The 22,430-nt window shown below is 38.9% G+C and overlaps 1 protein-coding gene across 5 annotated transcripts in view; it reads left to right on the top strand.

The window, feature by feature from the left end:
- The window catches only part of LOC114475363 (potassium voltage-gated channel subfamily H member 7-like), an 83,230-nt gene that overhangs the window by 39,009 nt on the left and 21,791 nt on the right, over window positions 1–22,430 (top strand). For 2 of the 5 annotated variants that reach the window (XM_028466100.1, XM_028466092.1), the window contains exons 5-8: window positions 372–392; window positions 3,051–3,074; window positions 4,376–4,590; window positions 13,362–13,787. In XM_028466100.1, coding sequence (XP_028321901.1) covers window positions 372–392; window positions 3,051–3,074; window positions 4,376–4,590; window positions 13,362–13,787 — 686 coding nt within the window. The remainder of the gene's footprint in view (window positions 1–371; window positions 393–3,050; window positions 3,075–4,375; window positions 4,591–13,361; window positions 13,788–22,430) is intronic. The other 3 variants (XM_028466109.1, XM_028466118.1, XM_028466127.1) reach the window with 3 other exon arrangements.

The raw sequence follows: 22,430 nt of genomic DNA, 5'->3' as shown, positions 1-22,430 counted from the left end.
TCTCCTAGAATAGGAGAAATGTGATGTATTATAGTGAGTCAGACACTGTGTGCTGTCCAACTTCTCATATGTTAAAGCACTCATTAGCCTCTTGGCCCTCATTTGGTTGAAAGTAGAAAAGCTCAAGACTGTCTCCTGCTTTATGTGGAACAATCAGTCCACCCCCATCCCCTTATGTTCAGTCTTCCTTCAAATAGGCTCCCAGTTACTGACACCGTCATGCATCTACTTGACTGTAATGAATTGTTTACAGGGACAGTAGCAGGTCTGTATTACCAGCCTCCATTCATCATCATAGAAAACCTAGAATCTACTCTCTCAACCCAACCCTCCCCTTTTCTCTCCTTGCTTCTTCTTCACTGTCATCACAGACAATGGTCGAAATATCAAAGGTAACCAACATGCAGTCTTCTAGTAAATTTCAGCATGTTTACGGGATGCATAGCACTCAGAGCCTGCTTGCTGCATGACACGTTTCCCTGGATTTCTACTGGATGCGTATCTGCTCAGAAACTGCTCCGCTGGAAACTGCAGCGCAATCTTCAGTCCGTCAATCCCCACCGCCTCCGGTTTTGCAGAAAGGACTCAGAAGATCCCGCTAATTCACGTGTAATCGTGCGATACATATATGTGATACAATCATGGATAACTGCAATATTTATATGTGAAATACGATTTTAAAAGTGCTTGGATCAAGTCAACCATGGTATCAACGGAAAGGTCTGGTCCCCCCGAGCCCATATATGTGCTTGGTTTTCAGGTAGAGTCCGAAATGGGCCCGCTGGAGGTCCCGGAGGGTCTGTGTTTTCCTCTGCCAGGGGTAACCTCGGTCAGTGGATGGAATTACGATCCGCCTTATTTTGAAAATAATCTGGATATTTTATTCTGTGTTGATGCACTACTTATTGTCCCGCACTGGCTTATTTTTGTTAAGTTGAATGGCTGCGTATTTGCTGCAGGCGGCTCCAGCATGCTGCAGCAGTTACGCAGCTGTGCTGATGCAGATTCGGATGCGCTGGAAATTGACACATTCACTGGAATGGAAAAATATCAGCCGCGTTGCAGTTTCGGAGCAGTTATGGAGCAGGATGCGGTGGAAATTAGAGGGTTAGACCACTGCAGAATGCCTTTCTGGATCACTTAGTGTGTTTGTAAGCTTTAGAAGACCAGTGCAGGGCTGAATGACTTTGTCTTATCAGCTCACCCCCAGGGAGGACTGTTTAACAGCGAAACCCAACACTGACCTCAGCACACGCCTGCATGAAGCAACACAATCAAAGCCTCCACTGCCTGTTGTTCATCGGAGAAAATCAATAAGGCCTCACGAGATGAAACCTCCCTCTACAACTTCTTACTCTCTGTTGTCATATGTTAGTCAATAAACAGGAACAGTATCAACTAGCATTGTTAATGCTGCATGAAATTGTTTTTTTTAAAAAAAGGTCATGGTTTTATGCTAAGTTGTGCATTTTCTGACTGTTATGTGATGAAATTGTTGACCATGTTGCTCAATCTTGCTTTAAATGCCATAGTAGCTACGCTTCCATGGACATGAATATCTCAGTTCAATGCAGAGGCTTTTTTTTATTACCTCTGGTTATAAACGTTGATGCACTTCTTCCTGTTTAAATATAAATGAATTAGTGAGCCGCAATGACCAAACTAGACTTTTACACGTAGGTGGACAAGCCTTACTTTGGGCTCCATTTAAAAATATGGGTATGTTTTTTATTTCTAATGTGGTACTTTTACTGACTAAACTAATACATTACCAAATAAATGTACTAACAATAATGTGGTTTCTATTATCATAGTACTTCATATAGTGTGTTTTACTTTTAGTCTTTCATAATATTATTCAATCACAATGTTAACTCTTAGAAACAAAACCGTTGTGAAGGTGGTTAATTTGTTTATTTCAAAATCTTCTTTAAATCATACGTTACACTCATAGCCCTCAGTCCTTCTTTTATTTTGACATACAGTAGTGGCAATTTGGCCTGGGCAATATAACGATAATGAATGAATATCCATAGAAAATGTGCAATTGAATGTTCGATAAATTTACTGAACTCCGTTTGAAAAAACTCGTAAACAATCCCCGACCCAAAACCGCAAGGCATTCTGGGGGTTATAGACAGAGGAGTAGCTGTACATTTTGTTTGATTGAGCATTTTATTTCCATAGTTTTTAAATGTTACATGTAAAATAAAAGTACTTAAATTCTGCCTTTCTTCTTCCGGTACTTATTTTGAATAGGTTTAATAATTATAGCTATCGACTGATATGAAAAACTTATATCGTGATACATTTTCCAGGCATATCGCCCAGCGCTAGCGGCAATCACCTTTAAAGAATGAAAATTTCAGCCCCCTCCCACACTAGTTCATGAACGACTCACATTGGAAAAAATGCAAAAGACCAAAACCAAAGTTTCTGGAAACACAAAGAGTAGAATCCAAGTCATCAAAAACAATCCACCAGCAAACAGAGTGTGAGAAACCACTACTTAAATAGTTCAGAGAGGGATCAGGGCATGAGTTTCACCTGAGTGGAGACAAAAGTCTACCTATCAAGATAGTCTCTTTGCAATGCACACTAATAAGATACTAAGAGGGGCTATAGCATACCATATCAGACACATTAACTGAAAGAAACACAGATTGACACAAAACATAATCACAAAAAAAGATCAAAAACAAAACATTCTATAGTTACATTGTCAAGCATTAAAATCCAAATATCAGTTTGCGAGTGTGTCAACGTTCTGACCAGTGCTTAGTTTTCAAATACATTTAACTCCTCCTGTTCAGGAAAGACTGTTTTGCTTTTAAAGAACTTTGAAACCTTTAAGAATCTGCTTTAAATTCCCTTTGAGTTCTTTTGATTGAAAAGTTTCATATTGAGCTTAAGAAAAGAATTGAGAAGTAACCTTTGAACTGTCCATGTAACTGCAGCTGCTGTTTGCATCCATTATGACTGACCCTCCAATCCTCCATGATCCCACTTTGCCCTTTACCTCCTATCTCTTCTCTCTCCTGGTTTGCTAGTGTCTCGCTCCTGGATGGCTGGGGGTATGGCTTTGGCTTTTTTTTCCTTTCAGTTCCACTTTATGCCCTCTCTGACTTGTCTTGACTGTGGCATGTATTGAAGCTGTGCATGCAACTGCTCATCCTCAGCTGTCTGTTTCTCTGTCCTTGACTCTCAATCACTGTGCTGTACTTTGTGAAAAGAGGGATGGTAAAAAAAAACAAAAAAAAAAACAAATCCCTACTGGCTCACACGACGGAATCAGCGATCGTCTGTTTTTCCACTATTTATCACAATCATTGACCACATAGTGTGTGCAGTGCTGTCACACATTGTTGAATGCTGTCTAGAGCTGCAACTAACAATTATTTTCAGAATTGATTAATCGGTCAATAAATTAATTGATTAATCTGATTTTTTGAAAAAAACTTTATCTTTAAAGCACATTTAAACCCTGCTTTCTCTCACGCACAAACGCTCGCACATGCAAGTCATACACAAACACTGGTGTACGCGCACGCAAACACTCATACGTGCACAAACATTCGTGCGCGGACGCACAATAACACTCGCGGGCGCACACACACACAAAACACTCATGCGAGCACACACAAACAAATGTGCGCGTGCACACAAACACTCGTGGTGCGCGCACAGATACACAAACACTCGTGCGAGCACACACCAACACTCGTGCGAGCACACACCAACACTCGTGCGAGCACACACAAACAAATGTGCGCGCGCACACAAACACTCGTGGTGCGCGCACAGATACACAAACACTCGTGCGAACACACACAGATACTCGTGGTATGCACACACAAATGGGCGCACACACAACACTCGTGGCGCATGCACACACAAACACTCGTGGGCGCACACACAAGCTCCTCAAGTGAATCAAACGGTTCTGCGTCACAGTCAGTGACATAAGTCGCACAACGCAACAAAACGATAAGGAAATTCGTCGCCAGTGCTTTTGATAGTGGATTTTTATCGATTTTATTATTTCGATGTTGCAGCCTTAATGCTGTTACAAGAAAGAAAATAGTTATTGTGTATAAATTGGTTGACTCCATATTGTGCAGTAAGGGAGATTTTCATGAAATCACAACAGTTGAGTTTCATCCAACAGGGATTTTTTTTCACCCACAAAGATAAATCTGAAACAAAAGGTTGATGTTGTTGTTGTATTGTGGTGGACCTATTTCCGAGATTGACAATCACTCCATGCTCACCACTAATGTCACAACAATGGCTCTTGACTTGTGTGATGTGTACACATGAGGGCAAACACAGCGTGGCAACTTTAAACGATGACATCATCTCCATTTTGTTTTAGGCCCACTGAGTCAGATCAAATCCAGCCTGTTGGGCTCCACCTCTGACTCCAACCTCAACAAGTACACTACCATCAATAAGATTCCCCTCATCACGCTCAACTTCTCCGATCCCAGCAATGAAAAGAAGTGCCCGTCTCCTCCATCGTCTGAGAAGACAATCATCGCTCCGAAAGTGAAAGATCGCACACACAACGTCACAGACAAGGTCACACAGGTAAGGGATTCTGTTAAACAACTCAACATACATGAATTTAACGGATGATGTGCAGCATGTGATCTTTGTAGCTTTGGTTTTGGGCTAATGTCTATAAAACAATGACGACTTTAGTTCAGAATTAAAGAAATATGTATCTATGGGACTGATCCATCACAAGAACGCGCTTTAAATGACAGGTCAAATGTCTTTGGAGTTATTTATAGCAGCTTTTAGTCTGAAACACGTGATATTCCTTTATATTTGGACTTTGCAGTTTTGGAGCATTCAGCATTCACATATGCTCTACAGGATTACTCTTCATATTTTGGCTAGCATAGAAAGTCTTTGGTGAAATAGCATTTCAATCCGACATTTCATCAAATGCAGTTTGTTGGGATTTTAAAAGCAAATTGTGAACACAAACCAAGCCAAATCAAGGTTTTAGGATTCCCAGTTTTTCCTGCCCATTCTGACCTAGTTCCAGACTATCTTGGTTTAAAATGAGCCTAAGAACAGCTGCCGTGTGACTAATAAACTTTTTCTATCAGACAATTCTTTATTCTCATTTCAAGGCACCTTCTGTGTACTTTTGGTATCTATAACAGCTGATATACAGTACATACCACTGCTGTGCAATTTTTGATTCAAAATAACTATCAGTGTCAGATTATGCAGATTATATATTAAAAAGTCAGTGTAAACCTCTTGTTTACTGAAATTTGATAAACAAAATCCCAAAAAAAATCTGTGACCGCAGGGGGCGACACTTCCAACTCTGCTGTTTTGTAGACGGCATGAAGAAGAGAAGAAGAGCTCAGTGCACGTAAATACAGACAACTGAAAGGGGCGATTCACATAATCAATGATGTTATTTTGACATGGCAGCGCACAGGCTCTCAAACGTAAACTCGTCCCATTTTTAAAAGCTAATAAAACGAATCTGGTGCAAAATGATGCGATTTGTTAGGCTTAGATCTTCTAATAAGGACATTTCAAAGGTTTTAGGGCACATTTGTAAAAACAGGAGGATCCCTTAAACGTTGTGACTTGTGCCTGGCAAATGTGAGTAGCATAAAGTATAAGGCACAAGGAAACATTGAGTTAAAGGCTACACCAGGGGCGTTCATGATATCACATTTTTACTTCACCATTATTGTGGGCAAAGATAACCCGATAATCTTACTTTCACGATAGCAACAAAAACTACAAGCAATAATATTCATCTTTGACATAAATAATTCAGTTTATTCATATTTTTTTGCAAATACCTTTGCTTGGCGTTTTCTACAAACTGGCATTCCAGCCAACTACCCCGGGCTAACTTAACAAAAATCAGTAAACTCATGCGAGCTTGGGTAATTGTCGACCACTTCCAATATATTTGCTGTCGTTTCTGAACGCTACACTAAGTGACGCTTCTCGAGCATGATGTTGGGCCTAAGATTGTGTGTGTGTGTGTGTGTGTGTGTGTTTGGATGGTGGAGGGGGAAGGGTTCTAGAGGATGGAGATTAAGCAGCAGATGTCCACATTGTGTTCAAAGTGGCACTTGATCAGGATAATATCTTAGAACATGATATTAAAATTGCATCTTAATATTCCTTGAGGCTCCAATCCTCCATGGTTCCAAGTAACCCACTATCTTCTATTGTGATGATACGTCACTCAGGACATACCACTTAATAGCAGGGACCCACCTTGTCATCAGTTTTACATCTTAATGACCAATCCTTCAAGTCAACTCCATAATGTACATTTGTTTCTTTGAATTTTCTTCTATCAAGTTGTCATCATTAAGTAATACTTGCTTAGATGGAATTGTCGCCACAGTCAGTGGAGTGGATACATGTACCACAACCTCGGAGCTCCGCGATGATTCATTGAAAGCGTGAAGACGGATACATAAAAGCAGCAGAGGCTTTCTACCACCTTTAGCTGATAAATGGAGATACTCTTACAGATGTCACGCTGCGACCTGAGCTTACTGTAACACTAGTTACCAAGAGGGTTAGAGGTCATGTTCACCTATCCTGCCAGTCCTTGGAGGCTACAGCAGAAGAGGAACTGCATAGTAATGTATTTCAAGGGCAAAGTTTTCCTCAAAACACTTGGGTCTCAGTTTTGCGTTATTCCATTAATGGTGTAAATGATAGCATCACATAGAAACTTTAGCCAGCACTGGAGCCAATGTCAAACCTCTTGGAGTCATAAAGGAGGAATAAATAGATTCTGTAACCAGTTTGGAGATTACCCTTGCCACTGGTTTTGGCTTCCTCTCAGCTCCCAAAGGCAAATGGAGAGTTCAAGTAAAGCACATTTGGAACCATGCATGTGATTTTGACATTTAAAGCTAGTGCTGCCAAGAGATAAAAAAAAGTGTGATTAATGAATTATTCTCTGTAATTAATTAATTAATCTCTTTTTTTTAATCGCACCTACAAATTGCTGAGAAAAGCTCCCAACTTGAGGTATTTTCAATTAAATTACATTATTGTGGCAGATCAAAACATTGATAGATAACTAGCTTGATAAAGTAATTTATTGTTTTGACAGACTTGAACAGATGCAGGCGTAGACATTTATATTACGCTGTATTTGAGACTAGTCCCAAGGGTTACATGTCATATTGCTATGTACTTTTGCCAATCTCTAAATAGTAGAACATACAAATGAAATAAATGTCATATGTAGTTCTGTAAGTTAGCACATCATAAACTGTAAGAACACTTTTTTGACAACAGACTTGTTGCTTTTTCTCTTCTTCAGATAATAATATTTATCAGGGCGTGCTCGCAGCATGTAGCTGTTCGCACTGTCCGAGTGTCCGTGCTAGCTGCTACATGTTTAGCATTGAGGTGGTAGCGGAGGATGCAAAAGCTCCGTTCGGCAAACTCTTTCTTGCACAATTTGCACACAACTAGCTTTGTTTTCCATCTGCAGTCTTTGTCTTGTATTGTTTGTCGGTGCATCAGAATTCTGGGTATAGAGGGAACTCTTGAAATAAGAATGGTTTCGCCCTGTTTGGAGTGAGAAAAAAAAAAGCAATTACCAGAGGTTATTTTGTTTTGTGCAATATTATTTCCTGTATTTAATTAAATTAGTTAACAAGTGACAGCCCTATCTAAAGTATTTTTGTCCCAGGGCACAACCACAAAGAGTCTTAAGGCAGAACTAATACCTCAATTAAAATCAGGGAAAATTCATGCTCATTGGCATCATGATTTAATCTGCAGCGAGTGCACACAGCTACAGTGGCGACCACAGGTTAAATAATTAAGATGGGATCTTTTATTTAGTAACAGATTGGCCACAACACTCTAATCTAGAGCTGTCACTTTGCCAACCAACTGACTCTTCCCAGGCCTCCTCACAGGCAGAGGGTTCATGTATCCACGTGCGCTCGGAGTTGTTTGTTCCATCTCTCTATATTTGTTTGACTTGCCAACTTGCCAATCACACCTTCATTTTGCACATCTTTTGAATATGTTGTAAAGCCTCATGTTCTCATTATTTCAACAGGGGAAGTAAACCTTTTTACTGTCTACAAAGGACAGCAAAAAATTGCACTTTGGGACACTTCCTGTCCATTTTGTTTGTAGTTTTAAACAGACTTCATCCGTTTGGTAGAATTGAGCCGTGCTTTCCGGGGCTACGCATAGAGGCTCAGATTTTCTGTTTTAAAATGTGCCTACTGGCTTTGTTACTGGATATTAAACTTCCCGAAACTGTGCAAATCATGCACACGCCGAAATCACACAAGATTGTGCGCAAGATTTGAAGTTTGTGCATTTGTTAGTGTTACTACACATTAAGCTGCATGTTTTATGGTAGAAAATTGTCAATAAATTCATGCTATTTTCCCAAATATGTCAATAGCTGGGTTTCCATTACAGATTTTGGCCCAAAAAAAAACCATATTTCTAAATGTCGACAAAGTATAATTGTGGTTTTAACGTGTTTCCATTGAACGTTGTTTTGGGCACTAGCCTCGTGACTCCTGTGAAATCTCATCCCACGAGACTTCGCTCAGAACCTCCTTATAAAACTCTGTATTCCTTTGTTGTTTCGCGTCTAATGTGGCACTAATAATTTTAAAGTAAAATGTCCCGGTCTCCTTTTCTGTTTGCACATACCGCGTCATGTTTTCTTGGAGAGCAGTGGTCATGTGACCTTGTACGTCACGTTCTGTGACCTGTATTTGCGGAAAAAGTGTTTCCATGGTGATTTTGCGACACATTTCAATATTGAAACATCTGAAATTCCTCCTCATGAAAGCGTAAAAACCTGTTAGCAATATCTGAGTGTTTTTTTTAAATTCAGGTGAAACGCAGCTAGTGAGGGCTTAGTACGTGTCATATAGGTATTCCCATGTTAGGAGGTGAACGATATTTTGCGTTATATTACTTGATATTTTGCCCCCGAATGGACATTTCCGTCCCTTTGCCCACCCATTTACAGTGAAACATTGTCTGTAAATGTGTGATATTGCTCCAAAATATGCATGCAAGGGTATATTCAGTGTCATATTGCCATTTCTGTTCCATTTTAAGTAGTGAACTTTTTCCTTCTGTTTTCTGTGATTAAGGAAACACTGGGTGCTATATTATATTATGGCAGTGTATAATGGAGTGAGAAGCTAGCCAGACACAGCTTTTGCTACCGTGTGGTGAAACTAGCACCAGCACTACAGCTTGACATTCCATTTTATCAGCTTTCTCTACTTCGATGTCATTACTGTTCTGCCAAACTTGCCAAAATCGTATCAAAACGTGCCCCATAGAGATCTGTTCAGTGTGTTTTCATGTGGCTTGAGAAAACAGCACTTTTGAATGAATGAGGAAACCATTTTCATGCTGCTACAGCTTAAAATACATAGAGGGCAAAAAAGGCTTAAAAAATACTTTTATGCATTGTTATCTTCCTCTTCGGTTACAGCCGGAGTCAGAGTAAGTCAGGAGTTTTTTTTTATTTATTATTTATCTGATGGGGACAGTGGACGTTATTGAGCATCGATTTAGACAGTAATAAACATAAATAAGCCGAATTGCAGCAGCAATGCTAATCAGCCTCCACAGTCCCTAGGCAGGAAACAAAAAACATAACAATAGAACAAAGAATAACACAATAAATTACAAGAAAAACACATTTAAAAACAGTGCACAAGAAAGTTAAAAGTTAGGAAGACAAGTCACAATTTAAAAAGCACATTACATTTTTTCTGTTGCATGTACTGTATCGTCAGACAAGATGAGAGGTTCTTAATCAACTTAACTGTGTGCACATAAGCCCACTGATTCAGTTAACTCTGTCCCCGCTCATTTAAAAACTACTTTGTCCCTATTAGTGACAAAACCCCAGCGCTGAAAAATTCCAGATTAAAATTTAGACCTTTCCGCTGGTCAAAACACAGACAAGTTCTCTGGTGTCACCGTTTTCTATTTAATCAGCTTTAAATCAGCAAGAAAATAAAATTCAGGCCAACATTAACAATATTAAACTCATGTTACCTGTGTCTCTTTCCATTCGCCCTTTAGTTTCCACTGTCGGCAATGAAAGAAGCGCTACTGGTGAATTCATTTCTAGCAACTGTGGTGCTGAACACTTAAGATAAATGGAAGTATCCTCTGCCTGCTTCTATAATTACCCCCAAGTCATTGCGACCCTTATCTGAAATGGTCCATGACAATGTTGTTATATTGATGGCTTAGGCTTTTCGGGAATGTATGGCAACGGCAATAACGGGCCTCATGATTGTGGCATTCAGGCTCATTGGAGCAGATCAAACCTGCATGCTCAAATATGTTTTCATACAGCAGAAGTAGTCCCTCCTTAATACTTTTATTTTTATATTTTCATCCCTTTAAAGTTATTCTTATCCCCTAAGACAGTGGTTCTCAACCTTTTTTGGCTCCAGTACCCCCTTTGTCTTGAATCCTAGTACCTGCTTATGTCCAACTACTACATTTTGCTCAGAATACTATCAAAAAACAACTATAGAGCATAATGATGGAATTAATGAGTGATAACACACATTTTAAAGAATCTTATTTTGTAAATAAGTGAAATGAAACAGTATTAAGTGCTTCCTGATTAGAATTATTTCTATAGTTTTTATAATTTACGGTAATCTCCCTCCTGACGTGGGACCAAGACTGACCTTTGTATTTTAAGCATTTAAAATAATTTCAATCATCATTTTGGGTGTTTTTTTTGTGTCATTTTGTGTATTTTCTTATCTGTTCTTTTTAATTTTTCATAATGTTTTTTTCTTATTTTGTGTGTTTTTGTTGTCGTTTTTGAGTTTTCTTGGTATCATTTAAATCTCTCTGTGTGTGATTATTTTTTATTTATTTTTTTGGGGTTTGTTTCTCTGTTATTTGTGTGTACTTTGAAGTGATCTTGTGTATTTTTCTCTCATTTTGTGTCTTTTTTCAGTGTTGCCGGTAATAGTAAGTGTTTTTCTCTCTTAGTGTGTGTGTTTTTGGTGTCGTTTTGTGTAATTTGTTGTTGTCTGTTCTTTTTGTTATTCAGTATATTATTCTCTTATTTTGTGTTTTTGTTGTTGTGTCATGAGTTGCTGGTAATATTTAGTATTATCATTTTTAACGAAAAATAAAAATGATAAAAACCCCATATTTTTAATGCTTTCATTTGTTAATTTTCCCCTCTCCGTCTCTCTCAAGTACCCCCTGTAGTGCCATTGCGTACATCAAGATGTACACGTACCCCTAGTTGAGAAACACTGCCCTAATAAATGACAGAGAAACATTTCCAAACTTGCAGGGTTTCCTCTGTGTTTGCAGAAAATACTGCAACGAAGCAGGTTGCCTCATGCGTCTCACATTATTTCATTATTATTCTCAAATGGGTAGTTAACATTACATGAGAAGCTTTTCCTCATCCATCACTTCACACATGAATATTTCATATGTGGGGAAATCACGCCTCAAGGAATCGGTTCATGGGAAATCTTCCTATAGTTGCCAAGCGATGTTGAATGACAATGCAGCTGCTGCACAACAAATCTCAGACTTTCGACGCCTATAAGCTGGGGCCATAATACATTTAAAACGGGCCCGTCATACTTTATTCTAAAATATACACCGGTTATGTGACTTTACTCGACTATCTACTGCCACCTACTGACAGTGTCAGTATGTATCAAATGTTAAAGACAGTCCTGTATAGCAAATCACACTAGTATTTCTCAGGTTCATCCGAGAGCTTGCGATACATAGCAGTACCATCTGTGGCCACAGGGGTCAGTGTTGATCTCTACAAACATCCATATTCTTGTTGAATGCATAGTGTTTTTTATCGATTATTCCATCAATTAATTGATTATTTGGGTGAAAGTTGACTTAAAGAAAGCTCTATTTTGAATTTACAATGGAAAATAAAACTGCTGTTGTAATAATACCAACCAATTTGTTTCATTTTTTTTTTTTTTTTTTTTACTTTTTTTGTTAAACATATTATGCCGAGTCAAAAAATAAAGATGCGTGTCAACCTAAGATGGCAAAAAATAACATTTCGAAATATTTTTTTTTTTAAATTAACAAATGAACGAGGCTTCAAGCTGAAAAAATGAATCAGATTTTTTTTTTTTTGGTAATTGACGTATTCAAAAACCTTGCGGAATCGTTGACACAATCTGTTAAATTTGAGTAAATCTTGGTAATTGCTGGGCAATGCGTCCATTCCATTGTAAGTTTGTTCAAAATACCTGTATTAAAGCATTTGTTTTCACTTCTAATGGTAAATATCTTAAGCATCTTTTTTTTTTTATGTAGCTCCTTAATAATAATTGTTTACAGCCCGAAACTTTGCACATGCAATGTGATTTACCAAAGCTAACGCTGTTTACCTGTCACAGCTTTACTCACAGATGGCTGCAGTAACTGTTGCAGATATCTGTAAAAAGAATGGAAACATTTCTCACAGGCTATTGTTTCATTTGATCTACTCATTCTCTGTCCACCTTCCTTTCTTTTATTTATTGATTTATTGATGTAGCTCGATGTTATTATTGATATTAGAGAGGTTTTTAAAGGTTTTCTTATTCCTGAATCTAAGTCCCCCCTCTGTCCGACAACATTTTGCTTAGAAAACTATTTAAAAACAACTATAGAACATAAAGATGGAATGAACGAGTGATAACTCACATTTTAAATAATCTCGTTTTGTAAATAAGTGGAAAGTAACTGTGTTTAGTGCAGTGGTTCCCAACCTTTTTTGGATTGTGACCCCATTTTGATATTAATATATATTTTTTCTAGAATTAGTTTTTGAGCATGTTTGAGCTCAGATATTTATTTATTTATTTTTTTTTAACTGCATTTTAGTTGATTTAGATTTATATTTCACAAAGTGAAAGTATAGAAATACAGTTGTTTAAGATTGTGCATTGTTTTTTTTTTGTTTTTTTAAAAAGAACAATATTTATAAAATTTCAAAAATCTATTTTAATTTTTCAGAAATTTCAGGCAACCCCATTCAAACTCCAGGCGACCCCACATGGGGTCCCGACCCCATGGTTGAAAAACACTCCTGAATAGATTTATTTTTATAGTTTTTATCATTTACCTGGGTTGGGACCAAGATTGACGCCTTATTTGTTAATTTTCCACACTTTCTCTCTCAAGTACCCCCTGAAGTGCCATTGCGTACCCCTATGGGTACACGTAACCCCATTTTAGAAACACTGAACTAAAGTATAAGAGATCATGAAAAAACTTTGCTTCACGATTAATTTACGTTGAGTTCTCACTACTTAAAAATTCTGCTTCAGGTTCTTTCATTAGGCGCCGACGTCCTGCCCGAGTATAAACTCCAGACGCCCCGCATGGACAAGTGGACCATCCTCCACTACAGCCCGTTCAAGGCGGTGTGGGACTGGCTCATTCTGCTTCTGGTCATCTACACGGCCATCTTCACCCCCTACTCCGCCGCCTTCCTGCTGAACGACATTGAGGAGCAGCGGAGACGGGAATGTGGCTACTCCTGCTCACCACTCAACGTGGTGGATCTGATCGTGGACATCATGTTTATTGTGGACATACTGATCAACTTTCGGACCACGTACGTCAACATCAATGAGGAAGTGGTGAGCCACCCAGCGAAGATCGCCATCCACTACTTTAAAGGCTGGTTCCTTATAGACATGGTCGCTGCTATTCCCTTTGACCTGCTCATTTTTGGCTCCGGATCTGATGAGGTAGGACTAAATTTCTAATTTTGCATGTTTGTCCTTTGCTTTTAGATCACAAACACTCATTAGAAGGTTAATTTCTAACACTTTTTTTTAAAGCTGCAATGATTAGTCAACATATTCGATAATGTCGACTACAAAAATTGGGATTTGAATTTAATCTCGTAAATTAATGATAAAATCCAGCCCTCGGCCGCTTCCTGCTTCTTTTCTTCTGCAGTACCTCACATTTACCGCTAGGACCAGTGTTGCACCACTAACTTTGTGCAATTAAACAGTGAAGAAGAAGAATAGCAGAAAGAGGAAAAAAAAAACTGAAGCTAAACGCGACCTAAAGTTTCTAAAGCTTCAGAATTTTTCACCAAAAACAAACCGGTGAAACCATCAATTCCATCAATTATTAGTTAGAGGGTGATTTGCTCCTTTCTTACTGCAGGGTGAGCCCAAACACCTCGCTCCAATTTGATGACGCGTTCCCACTTTGATGCCGAACTTGACGCGGCACTGAGCTGGAGAAGCCGCGCCTCCAGGAAACTCTCTGCCGTGATTGACATGTAAACAGACACACCCACGAAGGTGAGCATTTCAGCGTCCTTCGCGCAGTTTTATGTATGTATTTTCTAAAGTCTATGTATGTACCGCCAAACGCCCCGCCCCCACGCTCTGTCTCGTGTTTATAAAGCAGCATGAGCTCGGCTACGGAGTGGGTGGGAGGAGGGCGGGCCGTCCATTGGCCGTACGTCACGGTGCGGGGAGGAGGAAGTCAGTGCCCCGTCTATAGACACGCCCACTCATGAATATGCATAAGTAGGACGCAAATCAACCTGTTTGTGTAGAGTTGCTCAGAAAGTGATTTTTCACAGGCGAGTTTGGGAAAATAAACCTCAAATACTGTTTTCGGGTTTCTTAGAACAAATAAAGATGGGTTACTTATTTCCTCTCTGTTTACTACACTATTACTACTTTGTTCAAGACAACTTCCCCTTCAAGTTTGTGATATTTAATGTATTCATAATTTTATTGTGATTTCAATGCTATTTTATGTGTTAAATATGACAACTACACTACAAATACATGTTTTATGTCAGTTTTAATTCCTCTCTGTAAAACATGTTGTTACAGTACAAAAGGAACACGTTCACAGATGGAAGGATTGAAGCACTCTAAATTATGTGCTTCATCACAGAAAAATAATCGTGACTTGTCGGCTCATTGAAAAACAATAGATTAGTCAACTACAAAAATAATAATGTGCTTCTTTTTGTCATTGCTGAGCTGCATAAAACAACCTTTGTATTGTGGCAGTCATGTTTCTGAGCCGTTATATCCGCCACTTAACTCCCTAAACCAATCAGACACTCAGCTGTCACATCTGCTTCCCTCCGCTCGCCTCTCACCAGAACCAGACTGAGCGGCCCCCGGCATTCAGAAATCACTTAAAACCATCTCAGCCTCCCTTAACTACTCCGCCTGCAATGACACTATTTAGTGCGTCTACGAGATGGAGCTGAATCAGTTAGCTAAAGCTCGGTGAGTGCGTGCATTCAAGGGTAACACAGGGACTATTTAATGCGTAATTTACAACCGAGAAAATTTTTTTTTTTTTTGTTTTTTTTTTTTTATAAAAGTGAGTCATTCTCAGTGGTTTGCAGGCAAAACCTCTGAACTACTTATAAAAGTTGGATTTTAAATACTTTTCATTTTGATTTTTCTATTTAAATTATATTTTTTGATTAATTCATTTGGAATTTGGATAAAAAGCTAAATAAATAGAAAATAATTAATAAAAGATATGTATATTTTTTTCTCCCATATATTCAGGAATATATATATATATATATATATATATATATATATATATATATATATATATATATATATATATATATATATATATACTTTTTGTTTTCTGTGTCTCTGCTGTGATATTCTGTATTATCCAAGCTTTAAAATGCTCCATATTTTCATATATCACCTGGATTTTATGTGGGGTCAGCTGAAATGTCTAGTAATTGAAGAAAAATAACACAATAATAATAATGGCTTGGGATTTATATAGTGCTTTTTTCGAGGAGACTCAAAGCGCGTACAGAAACCATTATTCATTCACACCAGTTACTCACATCAGTCATACCAGTGGTGGTAAGCTACAATGTGGCTGCCATTTTGCGCCTACCAGCCCCTCTGAAATTAGAATACTTGTCGTCTTCTGGAGTAAAAAAAGAGAGAAAATAATACATTAGGTTTTAACGCATACAAAATACAAACAAAAAGCATTAGTTGGAGCTTGTAAAGCTGCTCAAACACATTTGGATGATGAATGATGACCACAAGAGAAATACAGAGGCACGACTGCGAGAAAAAACATTAAAGTTTTTTTTCGAGAAAGTAATTGGGTACACCAGAAAAAGCTTTGAGGGTCTAAAAAGTTGCTAAATATAGTGTCAAAGTCTCTAAATTGGCAACGTTGGTGGATCTCTCTCTACAGCTCGAGCAGCTAGAAACGGCGCAATCTAGTGACTTTTAGCAACTTTCTGAGCAGCTGATAGCCACTTATCTCTGGGGAGTAGCAACTCTGGTGTGGTAGTTTATCACCAACATATAAACAACTCATTCAAATATCATACAAGTTTGTTATTTGGCTCAGAAATGTAACTTTGAGAGACTCAACAATGTGATTTCTGCCCAAAAATAGCCACTAGAGCAATACTGTCCACTATAATCTGTGAAAGGGGTTTAATGGAGCATTTAAAACACCCCTAAACACTCAAAGTGCACCACAGATAATGGCGTGTGCTGGCTGGTTCTTTGCTGACTCTGTATTTATTTACCAGGTGTACGATCCTGAGAGAGAACATGGCCAGGGGCCAGCAATGAGTGACAGGTGCAAATACAGGCTCTGACGGTTGAATGATGCGTATAGAAGCGTGCCACCATGCACTCTCAAAGTGTGTGTGTTCACAACTTGTGGTCAAAAGGCTTAAAATAGCGTGTTGTTTTTAGCTTTTCAAATCAACTAAGACTTGGAAAAACACACCCGTGCACAGTTTTAGCTTCTTTCTTAAAAGCGGTGTTATTTTAGTTCACAGCAGAGAGACGAGGGCTATTTTTACACTTAATCTCATGCACCTTTGTTGCCTGGATACCAAATCTGACAATTTTGTCAGGCTTTTTATTCTGATTTTACTTGGAACATATCAGGTGGAACTCTCACGTGAGAGAAGCTCCTTTTATTCTCTGTGTGCCTACGACTGCTCGACAGTGATAAAGAAATGATGTGGTGCACAATTCTTTCTAACAGGAGTCTGTTGAGCGCTTCAATCATTTGCATATGAATGCCTTGTTGTAATATGATGTTACTATTTGCATATAATGTCCATATGAGAAAGCAAAGCAACACGCTGGTGGTATTTTGTGTAAATCCTGGATAAGTCACAAGTTAGCCGAGATGTGCAAGCAGAGAAAAAAAGCGTATTGTCATATATTACTTAGTTAATAATAATTAAAGGGAGTACATGTTTGTGTGCTTGAAATATTCCCACTGGCACAGTTAACTTTATTCCCTTGTTTCATTTGGTCTTCAGGGATATGGTTTTCAATTAAATACTCAATATCAGTTTAGGTTTAGATTCTGTGTAAAGGTGACATGTGCTATGAGGCTGCAACAACAAATCGATATAAATCGACTACTGAATTTCATGCAAAGCCATTTGATTCACCTGTGCGCGCACGAGTGTTTGTGTGCATGCATGTGTGTTTGTGAGTCTGCGCACAATGTTTGTGTGCGCGCGCATGAGTGTTTGTGTGTGCATGCTCCATGAGTGTTTGTGCGTTTCTGCACACCACGAGTGTTTGTGTACGCGCGCATTGTTTTTTGTGTGCGCGCACCACGCGTTTTTTGTGTGCGCGCACCACGAGTTTTTTTGTGTGCGCGCACCACGAGTGTTTGTGTGCATGCATGTGTGTTTGTGAGTCTGCGCACAATGTTTGTGTGCGCGCGCATGAGTGTTTGTGTGTGCATGCTCCATGAGTGTTTGTGCGTTTCTGCACACCACGAGTGTTTGTGTACGCGCGCATTGTTTTTTGTGTGCGCGCACCACGTGTCTTTTGCGTGCGCGTACCACGAGTTTGTGTGTGCGCATTGTTGTGTGTGCGTTCGCGCATGAGTGTTTGTGTGTGCGAACACCACAAGTGTTTGTGTGTGTGCACCATGAGAGTTTGTGTGCGCTCGCGCATAGTGTTTTTTGTGTCCGCACTCACCAGTGTTTGTGTGACTTGCGTTCGCGCGCGTTTGTGCATGAGAGACACTTATATTTCAGTTTAATCAGCTTAAACAGGGTTTAAATGTGCTTTATAGAGAAAAAAAATCAATTAAAAATCAATTAATCAATTATGTAAATACTCATTAGTTGCAGCTCTAATGTGCTATAAACATTTAGGTAAGGGTTAACATCAGGGTTGGGGTCAGTTATAATTGTAATCGCGTGATTGATAATTGATTACAACTATGACGTATTTATAATTGTACTTTTAAAAATCTGTTGCTGTTGTAATCCTAATTAAATTGTAATTAAGTTCAGATAATTGACTTGTATAATAAATAATGTAATAAATTCTATAAAAATCTATAAAAATTCTATAAATATTGTACAGTTCTACACATATGTAGTTAACAGTTATTATATTTTTTATAACAAGGTTTGACACTTATTACCATTTAAAAAAATATTAAAACATGTCTTTTTATTGATTACATAGCTTATTTCAAATAGATAGATAAATAAATTAGATGATAGTTATTTGTTTTTAGTGTATTTTACAGCTGATTTAGGACCCGTTAGCATAAGAGATGCTAACAGGAAGCTAACACAAGAAGAAGGTTAACTTTTATTAGGTTATTTATTCCAGGCTCCGTAATTGTGATTAATTGTAATTGAACTTTAGTAATTGAGAACGTAATCGTAATTGACTTTCTGAGGATACATAAGAATTGGAATTAAATTTGAATTAGAAAAAATGCTGATAACTAATCGTAATTGAATTGTAATTGAACACTGATAATCGAAAACGTACTTGTAACTGAAAAAATTAATTGACCCCAGCCCTGGTTAACATACAGTCAATAAAACAACACACAAACATTCACTTTTATAGTCAATGTAGAGACTCCAACAATGTGTCTGACACACGGTTTAGGCGACGATCACGCATTGAAAACAACTTTTCCTCCGTTGCTCCTCCCAGTGGAATGTTGTGAGCAATGCCGTTGCACCCAGAAATGACAGCTGAGTTGACTCCCTAAAGGTCACTTGTCGTTAACATTATTTGCACCCCTATCAGAAGACTAGAGGTTCAGTCCAAAGAGGTTCGTCATTAATCCTTGTGAAACAGCCACAGGTACAAGTAAACTCTTTGTAAGCAAGACGAGGTCAGCGCCATGTTGGCTTCTTCACGGCCCAGTAGCGACACTGATTCAGTGTGTTCTGGATTACTCAGAGTTTACTGAGAAGGAAAACTATGGAAGTAGATTTGTTATTCAATCAAACAAAAAAAGAATTTGCAAGCAAAAATAATGGATTTGTAATGCCTAAGCATATCATTCTACTGTAACAACACGGAAATAAATAAGAAAATTATGCACAAACTTATTGCGACACAAGCGGAAACTGACCTTGTTTAAATGGTGTTGTATTGATAACTGGAAAAAACTTTTGCTTTTTTCAGAGATGGGAGTGAATGGGATTCGTGTAGTTTTGTCCAAATGACCCCGCGACCGGTGACGACAAAGGGTCACGGCAGTGCCTAATTTGTAAATTAAGCATCAGGTCCTGAAACACTGGCCGCGTGTTGTTCCGGCAATAAGAAAGAGACAATAATGTCACATAAAACTTTTGCTCGCTAATTGGGCCAATAATATCACATGAACACAAACAGCCAATTAACTTCCAAGCAACAACCAGTCACTTGTTACGGAGCATCCATTTCTCTCTCTGAGTGACAGCTGCCAAAATCTGCTGTGTTTCAGCACCAAGGACAGCGCTAAATCACTGCTAGTTTAACCACTTTTACACCTAGTGATTCAGCAGTGCAGCAGAAAAATGAAAACATAACGTGTGCTTACCTTTTATTTGTCCAAAAGAGAAGGTCTGCTCCCAACTTTCTGTTACATATTTCACAGCTTATTTCTCATAAGTTAAATAAGTTTGAGCTTAGCCTCTGTATCAATGTCCATGGCAGAACTTTTATCGTCGTCTCCTCCTCTTCTCTCTGTCCCTGAGTCCTCCTCATTTTCCCTGGATAGTTCTCCTCCCGTGTCCTGTCCGTTGGAGGCGTTAGTATTGTTGCTAAAAATGCTGCTACTCTCTACGCTAACTGCTGCTGCTGCTCTGTTATATCCACAGAAATACTTTACCTCACGCTTAGCTTCTCTTTAATCCAACTGCCTTTTTTTTTGCCATTGTCCACCGTCTTCCAAGACACAATTTTTGCGAAAAATCACACTTTAGACATAGCCTGGGCGTGGCCTGACTTTCCTCTGTCGGGGCAAAAATCGTTAGTTATGTTTATTAACATATTTACTCATAGACCTTATTCTTTTTAAGGCTTTAAGTTGAGACTTTTCATTTCTGCTGTCTCATGTTTTCTGCTCTCTTCTCGAGGTCAGCTTCCCAAAACACATCTTATCCCTCAGACACGGAGGCATCACATAGTCACACATACACACCCAATACACATCCATTCATACACACAAACACCATACACGCACACACCTCCAACACTCACGACAATCAGGAGATACCAGAGAACTGGTTGTTTTGACCCAAAGAAGAAACTGTCTCTTTTCACTCTCTTCGTTCACCTCCACCCTGTCCTCTTTATCTCCCGGGGGGAGGAGGGAGGGGGACTGAGGGGGAATATACGTGATGAGTTAGAACTGTGCCACTCGATCATCGGACGTCCGCCTGGGGCGGTCACTAATTTTGTCCATCTTTGTACTCTTTTTTATTTAGTTTTATAATAAACCTTTTTTATAAAATCATCAATGCCTCGCCTGGACTCCATCATTCAACCAGAGCAATAAATCATGTCTCCAAATGAGGTCAACCGCAAATTTGCCGTAACACCTCTTTCTTCCTCACTCGCGCTCAGTTTTTATACTCAGTTTTGTGTTTACAATGATATATCCATTGATTTCAACTCAATAAAAGACACAGCTGTCCAAATATGATACTCAGAACACCTAAAAGTAAATGAGGTGCTGGGAAAATAAAAAATAGAAAATAAACAAGGTGCTGGATCCAATCAAAATAAGTGCCGGTCAAAATCTGGGAGGGGCCAGGTCTTGCTCCAGCAGGATTTGGCCCAAATTAAGCTCTGGTCGTAGCGCATGCGCAAACTGACCAATTAAAAAAACTTCTAACATCGTCCGGAGGAGGCCCCGCCCACAAGTTGAAGTTGAACCGCAACCGAAACTTCAGGAAACGCAAACAAAAATGTTTTTGATTTGTAAACACGAGTTAGTATTTGTTTTATTATTACAAATCTATTATTTTTGTTTGATTGAATAATAAAGACATAAAAACATCCCTGTTTGTCCTCACCAACAGGTGCTGGTGCTCAGAGGTACAGTATGTTATCTCTTTGTAGTGAATTATGTTTTAAACTAAAGTACCCCTAATTAGCTTTAAGCTGCATTGCTTCTAAAAGTACATACTTTGTGTTACTCCTAGAAATACTACATACAGTCTACCCAAAAAAACTGTTTAGCAGTGAGACACAAGTGAGTTTTTCGGCTTTTAATGAGTGGTATTGTGGCAGATGGCCCGAAGGATATTTGTCGAGACTTCCTCATGCAGCTGGTGGTCGATGGGAGGTTTAGCATTACCGCTCGGCCCCCAAAACAACTCTGATTTAGTGTAAGCCTAGACTTTAATCATCATTACGCTGTGTGGACTGCTTCGTGTCGTGTGTGTGTGGGTCACTCAAAGTCAAAGCGCACTACACCTCAGACAGGCTCTCAGGCAATAGTTTAGTGCAAATCTGTTTCCTGGATGATTCATGCACTGTTCACTGTGTTGTCAGTGAAAGGGCGAGCTGCATGTTCATAGCTTGGTGAATGATGGGGGTGATTTAGGGGAGACGAAAGTTCTTTAATGAAGCTGTCAAAGTTTGCCACGGCCATCCTTCTCGCTATACCCAAGACCCTCTCATTCTCACGAATCGCTAACTTTAAAATATGGACAGCCTTAGGCCTTCTTTGTGTTTTTTGTTGTCATATTTACAATCCCTTACATAACAGGTGTAAACACGCAAGCATCTACAGTACATGGGAAAGCACATTTACTGCAGGAGGTGGCTCGTGATGATTTCCCAAAGGATATTAGGATAATTGTCTGGCATGATAAAAAGTCGTGGAACCCATTAGCATTTCCCCTTATTGTGTTTACAGATTGCCCGACACTAATAGATTGAGACTTGTGATGTAGTCATACATTGTGCCCTTCTCCCTAGTTCACCACATTATCTAGATGTTAATTGGCCCATGCCAGAAGCTGGAGGATTAAAACGCAGAAAGCCGTGTGTGTATTGCAATGTATGCATTCAAGCATGTACCGGAGTGTGCGCGTGCTTTCTGCGAGGCTGGTTAAA

Source organism: Gouania willdenowi, chromosome 2 (assembly GCF_900634775.1).
Source record: "Gouania willdenowi chromosome 2, fGouWil2.1, whole genome shotgun sequence".
Taxonomy (NCBI): domain Eukaryota; kingdom Metazoa; phylum Chordata; class Actinopteri; order Blenniiformes; family Gobiesocidae; genus Gouania; species Gouania willdenowi.
This window is presented reverse-complemented; position numbering and strand designations above follow the sequence as displayed.